The sequence below is a fragment of the Lepus europaeus genome, chromosome 5 (genome assembly GCF_033115175.1).
Source record: "Lepus europaeus isolate LE1 chromosome 5, mLepTim1.pri, whole genome shotgun sequence".
Lineage (NCBI taxonomy): Eukaryota > Metazoa > Chordata > Mammalia > Lagomorpha > Leporidae > Lepus > Lepus europaeus.
In genome coordinates this window covers 155,021,026-155,033,067 of record NC_084831.1, presented here as the reverse complement: position 1 = coordinate 155,033,067, position 12,042 = coordinate 155,021,026, and the positions used below count along the sequence as shown (strand labels likewise).

The 12,042-nt window shown below is 47.0% G+C and overlaps 1 protein-coding gene across 1 annotated transcript in view; it reads left to right on the top strand.

Moving 5' to 3' along the window:
• The window catches only part of PAPPA2 (pappalysin 2), a 275,884-nt gene that overhangs the window by 20,385 nt on the left and 243,457 nt on the right, over positions 1–12,042 (top strand). The window contains exon 2 of the mRNA XM_062193837.1: positions 7,969–9,040. Coding sequence (XP_062049821.1) covers positions 7,969–9,040 — 1,072 coding nt within the window. The remainder of the gene's footprint in view (positions 1–7,968; positions 9,041–12,042) is intronic.

Below are 12,042 nucleotides of genomic sequence, written 5' to 3'. Positions count from 1 at the left end.
GGTTTCTTCTGAAGGGAGTACTGACGAGGGTGACCAGGGGAGATGAGATGAAGCTTCGAGGTTTCTTCTGATACTGCAGACAAAGGGAGAGACACGGCGTTGTTCTGGAGCTGTGACTGTGCCTGGGATGTCGGTGTTAGGAAAGTCACCGACTACGGCTGAGAGTGTTAACTGGGGAGCTCAGAGAGCAGGAAACCTCAGTGCATCCTTCCAGCACTGAGCCTACACCGGCTCTCAGAGAGGGGCAGTCTTGGCTCTTCCATGTATCTGAACACTTGGAATAAGTTGGCAGAATGTTCCTGAATGAGGTCGTCTCTGCTTTGAGGATAAAAGGATATAGGATGGCACTTTCCCTCGTTTGTCAATACCATAAAATAAGCACGCCAAGGACAAGAGGATTCCTGACAATTCTGATTTTTTTTCTTCCCTGTTTTACTGGCTCTTATAACTCCTTGGTTGAGGATACTTTTTCTGATGATGGTGCCAGGGGTGGTGTGGATGGGTAAATTCCTCTCTCATCAAGTGGTCAAGGGACTGCACTTTGCTAAAACAAAACCGAACACACTGCCCCCAGTGGGGGAGGGGGAGTGATGTAGCAGAGCAGGAGGTGGCAAGAGCAGTCCTACCAGAGCCAGCGAGAGAGTAGCAGTGGCTCCCAGCTCCGTCGCGTCCCTGCCTTCCGTGATCAGAGTCTCGTCAACTGCAGACTCCCCTCTCCCAGGTACACACCTCATGGGGAAGCTGGAAAAGAGGCGATGGCAGTGGCAGCCACTGGCTTGGCAGGCAGTTTCCAGTTGCATGCTCCTCACATAGCTTCTCTCCACCTGCTCCAGTCTTGGCCCGCAGTCCTGGCTCAGGGTAACAAGCCCCCCATTTGCCTCAGGGCACTCTTGAGGATTATGTCTCACAGCAATCCTGGGGGGGGGGGGCACCCAGACCTCTTACCAAACGTGCAGCAAGGCAGTTTGTCAGTTTAGGCTCCGGCCAACAGGGAGCTATAAACCACTGTGACAGCCATTCTGTTCTCCCCTCCAAACTGTTTCCAGGTGCGGCTGGGAATCTGAATGCTTTGTGAAAATCACATCCAAGTTGTCTTCAAACAATAGTCTGCAAATGTTTTAATGCCATGGTCGCCAGCCCATGTCATTCCTCCTGCTCCAGAACAATGACTAACAACCCATTTTTTTAAGTAGGTGAAACATTGTAGTGTAGTGGAAAGAGCATGGGCTTTTCGGTTGAGCAGGCTTGGCTAGGAGCCCCGTCTGCTAGATGAGAGAGTGGTGGATGCCTTGCACAGCTTTTCTGGTCTTGTTTTGGGGTCTGTAAAGGAGGATATTAAAAGTCCGCTCACATCTGGAACATAATAGACTATCAATAACAGGTAGTTTAAGTCTGTTCTTTCTTGGCATAAGCAGCCGATCTCCTGAGTACAAAGAGAGAACTCAAGAAATGGAAAGAGACAGGATTGCTTCTACATTAACACATTAAAAATTCTCCCCCTTAAAGAGTTGTTTGTGACTTTCCAGCTATGATGTCCACTGCTTTATTAGAATTTTCACAATCGCTCTGGGAAGCCGTATTCCAGTTTCAGTGAAGGGCTTACTCCTTGAGCGTAACTGGCTTTATTAATTCCAAATGCTGATAGTTACTAATATAGTAGAGAACTAGATGCTAGTGTTTTTTTTAAGATTTATTTATTTGAAAGAGTTGCAGAGAGAGGGAGAGAGGTAGAGAAGGAGAGAGGGAGAGAGGGAGGGAGAGAGAGAGGGAGAGAAAGAGAGATCTTCTATCCATTGGTTCACTCCCCAGATGGCCACTACATCCAGGGCTGGGTCAGAAGCTTAATCTGTTCCTCCTACATGGATGGTAGGGGCCCAGACATTTGGCCATCTTCCATTGCTTTTCTCAGGCCACTAGCAGGGAGCTGGACTGGAAGTGAAGCAGCTGGGACTTGAATGACATCTATTCTGGATGCGAGCACCACAGGTGGCCGCTTTACCCACTATACCACAACGCTGGCCCACAAATGATTTTTTAAAACATGCATGGATGTATTGCCCTCATGGTCTCTAAATATGACTTTTGATGTTAAGATCAGGAATACAATGAACAAAATACATTCCCTTAATTTCCTTTTTGTCAAAACACAGCTTAAATACAAAGTGAGGTTTGAAAATTGTAAATTTAGTACACAGATTGAAAAGACAGTTGTAAGCAGGAGCTGAAAAAAATAATTCTCCGTGAGTTTTAAGATGATGTAGTCCAAAGGTTTGGCTTCAACACCATCCATGTCTTTTGAGTTCACATCATTTGATCTGATTTTTCTAACCCATGGGCTATCACAGTTCTCTTAGGCACTGAGTGATTTCACAAATCATACTCATGACCTGGTCCCTCCATTGGATGAACCAACAGCAGTTCTAACATGTCTGCTTATGTCACATGCACATCCAAATTGATTATAAAATCACAATATTGCACAAGATCGGACTTTCACCAACTATGTTGTGTTGGCTGAGACTGTGTTAGTATCATCAGCCTGTGCAGTGTGAGACTTAGAAGAAAGGCAAGTCTCCTAAGGACTCTATATTTTAACAGATTTATTTATTTTGCATGAAAGGCAGAGTTACAGCAAGAGGGAGAGACAGAAAAAGAGATTTTCAATCCACTGATTCACTCCCCAAATGGCTGCAGCAGTCAGGGCTGAGCCAGGGTGAAGCCAGGAGTCAGGAGCTTCATCTGGGTCTCTCACTTGAGTGGCAGGGGCTCAAGGACTTGGGCTATCTTCTTCGTTCCGAAGTGCAATAGCAGGGATCTGGATCAGAAGCAGAACAGATGGGCCTCGAACCAATGCCCACATGGGTCACTGGGTGCTCAGATAGGCACCAAACCCAGGGAGAAGACATGGTTTTCCCTTTTAAATTACAAAAAGTTGGATCATCAGCAAAGTAACCACATGCACTGGAACAGTCAGGGGTAGAGGAGATAGGCCTGCGTCTGCTTCCCTTTCTAGTCTTTGCTGTGCAGGACTCGGCTGATCATGGTCCACTAGAGTCAACTGCACACATCTCTTCCCAGCTCATGTTTAGTGACATCATATTGGTTACCGGAAATTGAATATTGTGGGAGTAATTTCCACCACAGAAATTATAATTCTCCCCCTCCTTCTTCTTCTCCTTCCGACTGCTTGCTAAACTTTTACTTGCATTCCACTAGTTTTATATCTATTTTGTTTTTCCTTTGAGATTCTCCTGAGCATAGCTGTTGTTAATTGTCTTATGTGTCTTATGGTCTGTCCTACCATCTTTTACGTGTGCTTTTACTTAGTGATCACAGCCATCCTTCTAGGTAGTTCTGTGGTCTCATTTTCTGGTTGAAGGATGCTGAAAGCTGACCTGGGGTGCACAGATTTTATCTCTCAGATGAGGAACGTGGGGCTCAGAAATGTGTGTGAACTTTTCTGGCGACACATAGCGGATACGTGTAGACTTCCCTGGGGGCCGACATTTCTGGGTGACTCAGGCTTATCATCACCCTGCAGTGGGGCCTTCCCCAGCACAGGTGTGGTATGGATCACTGCATCCTGATGCTAGCACGCCTGTTCTCCTAGAGCCTCCATCTCTCCACCCACAACAGTGAGGCTGGTGGTACTAATTCTGCTTAGCTCACCAAACGACTTCACCCCCTAAGTGAGAGTATCTACAAGACTGATCTAGAAAGCTCAAGTCATGTACGAATGAGAAGCTGACCACTACTTGCTAAGAAGGCAAGGACAAAGGGAGTCACCAGAAAAAGATACAAGTTTGGAGGACTCAGCCAAGTGGTCCTTTACAAAGTGTAGGTTCTAAGGAATTTTGCAGTATCTCTGAGCGGCAGGACTTCTGACCTGACAACATTTGAACTTATCTCTTGGAATTCTTTGACATCCAAGAATGATCAAGGTAGCTGTAGTACGTTGGCAGGTTTGGAAGGGCAGTTTTTAGCCTTTTGAATTATTAACAAGACAGAGCAATGATGGGAAGTTGATATTTTGTAACTGGAGACAACTTTTGTGTGTCTTTTAATAAAAAGGCCCTTTGGTTGTTCCCATAGGTTTAATACCTTCTACAGCCAGCAAATTTTTCTGCAGTTATTTATCTTAGATTTATCTTCTACATTATACTGAACTTCCCAGGATGCCAAATAATCACTCGATCATTATGGAATCCTTAGCACCAGCTGCTGAGATTGGCAGCTAGGATTGCTTCATGACTCTCTACTGAACAGGTGCATGGGTGAGCTAATTGATTTTGTGCACTTATTTATAGGGAGTTCTTGTTTCCTTTAACTACCCCTCATTCTGTTAGTCTACTCTGCTATTGTGTGAAGACCTCAGAGAAACCCAAGATGCCTGATCTGATATGATTTTAAAGGAGTAGTTTACAAGGATTACAGATGAGCTGTCCGCTTCCCTCACTGCTGATAACAACCTTCCCAATTCTCCCTCCCTGGTCAGTAAATGCCGCAGTTCTTGCTCTGAGCAGCAGCGAGAAGCCAGATTTTTTTTTTTTGAAATTGGGATATCCACAGCTCTCAGTATGGTTTCACAAACATTTGTGCTCGTGAAAGCTCCACATGTGATTGTAACCCACAGCTAGGGTTGGTGAGGTTGCATTAGAGAATTCTGTTTTCTAAATTTGCTTAGTTTTTTTCTAGAAGGAGCACAGGGCAGTATTCCAGCAGCCGTTTGCTTTCTGGATAGATGCAACATGAATGATGGAGCACAGCAGCCCAAGGGTGTAGTGAGGTTTCTCATGTGCTGCTTGGACACCTTAACACATTAAAGAGCAAAGAATTGTTATTTCAGTAATTGTTTAAGAAAATCATCATTCTATGTATTTGCTACAAGTCTCAAGTAAAATAGATTATTTTAGTGCCCTTGGATAATAAATCTTTTGTGATATAATTACTAGATGTCATTAATCAGAACAAAACTAGTGTAATAAGAAAATTCTATATTCTATATGTCTCAAGAAGTTAGAAATATCATTTTAGATACACTATCAATAATATAGCTTCCTATGAGACAAGTAAATTGAAAAGAATATTATTGATAATAGAAATTCTAAGAACAGTAAATTAAAGTGCTCAAAATTGTAACTAAATGCCTGGCAAGTAATCAAGTTGATTCCATGGTTATTTATGTATCAAGTCTAATAATAATCTATCCTCAAAAGCATGCACATACCTATGTGTATGTAACAGATATAGAATAGCTTCTTCAATTCTTTCTGTTAAAAACCAGCAAACAGGGTGGTGCAGTGGGTTAGGCACCGCTTGTGATGTCAGCGTCCCACTTTGGAGCACTGTTTCCAGTCATGACTGCTCCACTTTCTTTCTTTTTTCTTTAACTTTTATTTAATGAATATAAATTTCCAAAGTACAGCTTATGGATTACAATGGCTTCCCCCTCCCATAACTTCCCTCCCACCCACAACCCTCCCCTCTCCCGCTCCCTCTCCCCTTCCATTTGCATCAAGATTCATTTTCAATTCTCTTTATATACAGAAGATCAATTTAGTATAAAGGTTTCAACAGTTTGCACCCACATAGACACAAAAAGTGAAACATACTGTTTGAGTACTAGTTATAGCATTAAATCACAATATACAGCACATTAAGGACAGAGATCCTACATGAGGAGTAAGTGCACAGTGACTCCTGTTGTTGACTTAACAAATTGACACTCTTGTTTATGGCATCAGTAATCTCCCTAGGCTCCAGTCATGAGTTTCCAAGGCTATGGAAGCCTTTTGAGTTCACCGACTCTTATCTTATGTAGACAAGGTCATAGTCAAAGTGGAAGTTTTCTCCTCGCTTCAGAGAAAGGTACCTCCTTCTTTGATGACCTGTTCTTTCCACTGGGATCTCACTCACGGAGATCTTTCATTTAGGTCTTTTTTTTTTTTTTTTGCCAGAGTGTCTTGGCTTTCCATGCCTGAAATACTCTCATGGGCCTTTCAGCCAGATCCAAATGCCTTTAGGGCTGATTCTGAGGCCAGAGTGCTGTTTAGGACATCTGCCATTCTATGAGTCTGCTGTGTATCTTGCTTCCCATGTTGGATCCTTCTCTCCCTTTTTTGTTCTATCGGTTAGTATTTTCAGACACTAGTCTTGATTATGTGATCTCTTTGATTCTTAGTCCTATCATTATGATCAATTGTGAACGGAAATTGATCACTTGGACTACTGAGATGGCATTGGTACATGCCACCTTGATGGAATTGAATTGGAATCCCCTGGTACGTTTCTAACTCTACTGTTTGGAGCAAGTCAGCTTGGACTGCACCACTTTCTTTTTTTTTTTTATTTTTGACAGGCAGAGTGGACAGTGAGAGAGAGACAGAGAGAAAGGTCTTCCTTTGCCATTGGTTCACCCTCCAATGGCCGCTGCGGCCAGCGCACCGCGCTGATCCAAAACCAGGAGCCAGGTGCTTATCCTGGTCTCCCATGGGGTGCAGGGCCCAAGCACTTGGGCCATCCTCCACTGCACTCCCAGGCCACAGCAGAGAGCTGGACTGGAAGAGGGGCAACCGGGACAGGATCAGTGCCCCGACCGGGACTAGAACCCGGTGTGCCGGCGCCGCAAGGTGGAGGATTAGCCTAGTGAGCTGCGGCGCCGGCCTGGACTGCACCACTTCAATCCTGCTTCCTGCTAGTGCACCTGGGAGGGCAGCAGAAGATGGCCCAAGTGGTTGGGGTTCTATTGCCCACATAAGAGACCTGGATAGAGTTCCAGGACCCTGGTTGTTGCAGCCATTTGGGGAATTAACCAGCAAATAGACAATATCTCTCTCTCCTTTTCCCTTTCTGTTACTCTGCCGTTCAAATAAATAAAATGAAACTTAAGCAAAACAGCAGATACCTGATGGATTAGTAACTCCATGTTTCTGATAATGTATATTATCAGAAATGCATATTGTATATATACACGTATATATATGGAAATATATACAGAAATGCAGAAATATATACAGAAATGTATATTGTATATATGCAATGTATATTGTATATATACAATGTATATTGTAGTGCATTCATTCATAGGTTAGCAGATGGATAGGTTAGCAGATGTTAAGGCTAAGTAATGCTTATTAAAATAAGTGAACCAAAGAGAAAATTTGAATCAGGCAACACAGTATTGATCTCTTTGGTTTAGCTTGTTTTTGGAGAACCCACACAATGTAAGAATTCATAAAGCAGTCTTTCTGATGATCCCTTACAATTCATTGTAACAACAAGCCCCAAATAATCAAAACTGGAATATCCCCATTGTGTTTTTAATGTTTATCACCAGGAGCCGGCGTTCTGGCATAGTGGGTTTAGCCAGTGGGTGTGGTGCCAGCATCCATGTGGGCACTGGTTGGAAACCTGGCTGCTCCACTCCCTCGTCCATGGAGAGGTACAGAGGGAACAGCAAGTTAGCAGCAACATTTGGGATGGTATAGCTTCCTCCATGAGACTCCCTGATACACAAATTCCTTGTTGTCCCCATAGAGTCATCATTTTTATGTTAGGTAGAAAAGGATGACTTTCTGAGTGATACGAGATTTCTCTCATTTGCAAAGTCTGTGACTGTCAGTGGGTGAAGACATGGATTCCACGCATTGTGGCACCAGGAGCACCCGAGGTCATGTGCCAGGGGCTTTTGGTCATTTGCATCAAGTATCTGCTTCCCAGCTTCTGTTCTGGTTACATAGACATGGAGAATATGTTAAATTGGGTGGAGGAGTCTCCAATCAGATTGTTTCTGCGGATAGAACGGCCTGATGTGTAGTCATGGACAGGCATCCCAGAGGGGGAGTCAGCAGCACCTGTGTTTTCCCCATTAAAAACGCACTTCCTTGCTATTCACACGGGTTTTCTTCTCCTTTTCTCCGTTTCCTCTGTGTCTGGCCTCTCTCGCCTCGATGCCGCCTTCCTTCCCAGGTGTGTTTGAGAACTGCTCTCACATCATCAGTGATAAGGGCTGGGCCCTGGGCATCCGCTCAGGGAGAGACAAGGGAAGGCGAGACGCTCGCTTCTTCTTCTCCCTCCGCACGGACCGCGTGCAGAAAGCCACCATTGTCACCGGCCACAGCCGCTACCAGCCAGACAAGTGGACCCACGTGGCAGCCACTTACGACGGACGGCGTATGGCCCTGTACGTGGATGGCACTCGGGTGGCCAGTAGCGCAGGGCAGACCGGCCCCCTGAACAGCCCTTTCATGGCATCCTGCCGCGCCCTGCTCCTGGGAGGGGATAGCTCTGAGGACAGGCACCACTTTCGTGGCCACCTGGGCACACTGGTCCTCTGGTCAAGCGCCCTCCCACAGAGCCACCTTCAGCACAGTCCTCAGCACCCGAGTGGGGTGGAGGAGCCCACCACCCTGATCCTGACAGCCAGTTTCGATCTTCTGAAAGAACAGTGGGTCCCCTTCAGGGATGGGGCGTACCCACGGCTTGAGGTGCTCCAGGGTGCTGAGCCAGAGCCCGAGATTCTGTCACCATTGCGGCCTCCACCCTGCGGGCAAACAGCCTGTGACAACGTGGAACTGATCTCCCAGTATAACCAGCACCGGCCCCTCCGGGGAGAGAAGGCGATCCGCTACCAGGTGGTGAACATCTGTGATGACGAGGGTCTGAACCCCACCGTGAGTGAGGAGCAGATCCTCCGGCAGCACAAGGAGCTGAACGAGGCCTTCAACCGCTACAACATCAGCTGGCAGCTCAGCGTCCACCGGGTCCACAACTCCACCCTGCGCCACCGGGTCATGCTCGTGAACTGTGAGCCGAGCAAGATTGGCAATGACCACTGCGACCCCGAGTGTGAGCACCCGCTCACGGGCTACGACGGGGGCGACTGCCGCCTGCAGGGCCGCTGCTACTCCTGGAACCGCAGGGATGGGCTCTGCCACGTGGAGTGCAACAACATGCTGAACGACTTTGACGACGGAGACTGCTGCGACCCCGAGGTGACGGATGTGCGCAAGACCTGCTTCGACCCTGACTCACCCAGGAGGTAAGAACCGGGGGGTTGGGGCGTCCTGCTCGGAGGCTGCCCCTTTCCAACATCAGTCTGCCCTTTCAGCTCCAGGAGCCAAAAGGGATCTTGCACAGCCCCCAGATACAGCGCTTAGCCACCCTTTAAGCCATCCCTAGGCTTCCCTGAAGTAGCAGGTGTAGGGTTAAGTCATGAAGGATGTAGAGGTGACTAAGGCAAGGGACGGCCTGGTGGAACTCGCCATCCCTGGAGCAGGCAGGTGCACACAGTGTCACGGGCACGTGTGACACAGCACGGGAAGGCTGAACAGCCTACCCCCCAGAGGAGGCCGAGGGAGCTGTGCAGAGAAGGGACCAAGGTGCCCGTTCATGGAAACCAAACATGAGCTCTACCCAACTCTCCTTCCTGTAGTCTTACAGTCTGGGTCAAGCAGCACCGATTCATAGAGAGGCCTCGTGTCTGCCCTGGCCCTGGTGCAGTCTGAGCATTTCGGCAGTTTCATGAACACCAGACCGTACATTTACCCACAAGTCTCCTGAGGTGACTGGAGGCCTCCTCCACGGTTGGCTCATCCAGTTCCATTCTGCGTGCAGTGAGCCAGTCCGATCCTGTCATTCCCCCTCCACCATCATTTCCTTCACTGCGCTTGGGATAAAATCTCAACTCCTCACTGGCTCACTCTGCTGCAGTCGGGCCCCTGCCTGTCTCTCCAGCTCCCTCCTCCCCACCACGTCCCCAACCCAGGAGGCTCGGACTCTGGGTCAATGCCTCCCACTGAACAGATCAAGTTGGCTTTTGTGCCCAGTACTTTGCACTGGCTCATCCATCTTCTTGGAATTCTCTTTTCTTAGCTCTTCCCTGGGTGCTCTGTCTCTCATCACTCAACTATCCACTTCAATGGCACCTCCTGGGGAGAACTTTCCCAATCCCAAAATTTGAAACAGCTACTCCATCACTATTGCATCAGTTAATTTTAACTCCCTGTACAGCACTTACCACTTGTGATATTTTTTCCTTGTGCGTTCCTGTGCTTCTCTGTGTTTCCTATGTCTGAAATACCAACTCCATGAAATCAGAGGCCTTGTGTGTCCTGTTAACCACTCCTTCCCCAGTGCTTAGAACAGCAGCTGGCAACTAAGTGGCTTAGCTCCTGTTTATTTTGATGAACGAATGGATCTGATGTGTCTTTGGTTCTGAAAGAAAGAAACCAATAAAAGAATCATCATTTTGGAGTGATGTGGGGTTTGGAGTTATTCGAATGAGGGAGGCAGGTCATAAACTGTTACCTTATGTTTGTACAAATTGTGAGAAGGCTCACCTGAGGACAGCCAGAGTACAGGGCTGTGGTTGGTGGGAGGCGTGAGGGCTGAGGGCTGGGTCTCAGCTCCCATCCAGCACCGGGATGACTGTCTTTGCATGGAGCAAACACCATTCCTGTGTCTGGGCAGTCTTTTGGAGTCAGTTAACACTAGTGGGCTAGCCAGTGTTGTTGCAGGTGGTAAGATTTGGAATCAAGGGACTAAGATTGTAGAGAACTTGCTACCCAACTAGGTAGGCAAGTTTACACAAATCACTTTCTAAAGAGGGTGTGTATGCAGTAATATTTTTGCATTGTCTATATCCTAGAGTTGCTTTGTAATTCAAATGAAATAAGGTACAAGTACATGGCAACTCTGAAGCTTTTAGTTACACAAATAATGTTCAGTATATATTAGTCATCACTGTCAATTTTAGAACTGACAGATGGGAAGCCTTTGTTTACTTAATGCACGGTGAGCTGATCACTTTTGTTTTAAAGATCTATTTATTAGAAAGGCAGAGTTACAGAGAGGGACACACACACACACACATCTCGCATCCACTGGTTCACCCTCCAAATGGCTGCAACCGCCAGGACTGGACCAGGCTGAAGCCAGGAGCCTGGAGCTTCTTCTGGGTCTCCCATGTGGGTGCAGGGGCCCAAGTACTTGGGCCATCTTCTGCTGCCTTCCCAGGCACCTTAGCAGGGAGCTGGATCAAAAGTGGAGCAGCCGGGACTCAAAGGCATCCATAAGGGGTGCCCACGTTGCAGGCAGCCGCTTTACCTGCTATGCCACAACACATGCCGATCACTTTACCAGAAATATTTTGTTGCTACACAAGAACACACGCCTCCATGCTGATCACTTCACCAGTAATATTTGTGTAAGAAAATTCTGTGGGGATTTGGTTTTTTAGATTTTGATAACCTTAGGCAGACACCAAACTCACTCCTGTGCGTCACTGTTAGTGCCTCATGGGGTCCTGGGGAGAGATGGAGAAGCTTGGCCCATTCCCACTTGTCTTACTAGCTCATCGCAGTAGCCACTGCCCGGCTGAGGGAACCCTCCTCCGGGAACTGGCCGGCCCTTCTCAGAGCCTCCCTGCAGCTGGCCACATTCCTCACCATGCAATTGTCATGGGAACTCACTCCCCTCTGCCTGTAGACCAGGAAGTGTTTTATACCTTCATTCATAAGCAGCTCTCTTACCCCTACGCACAAAACCTGCTTTGTGTAATATAAATGTAATATCTACACTTTGTGATACTTGAAAGTATTTAAATCAAAGCCATAGATGCTCATGGTGAAAGCTATCAAGTTGTACCCAAAGGCCTAAGGAAGAGCAACCGGCTCCTGCCCCATTCACCCGTGGTTCCCCACAGGCAGCCGCATGCAATTCTTCCTCTTGTCTCTTCTGCTCCTTGCCCCCAGATCCCCAAATATATTAACATTGCTTAGTTCATCCACTTTCAACAGGACCCACTGGCTACCTCTTGTGGTGGAGCTGAGACTAACTCTCTTGTGCTACCTCCTTACCCTGCTAATCTTCCAATACAATCACTTTACTAACACTGTCGAACCAGTTACACTTGTCCCTTCGAATCCTCAAAGAATTCCTTCTGGGACCTGCCTGCCTACGGATGGACACCAACATCTGCAAATGCGGAAGTCCTTTTATAAAACGGTGCGACACTTGCATAGCCCCCACGCTTCTGTACTA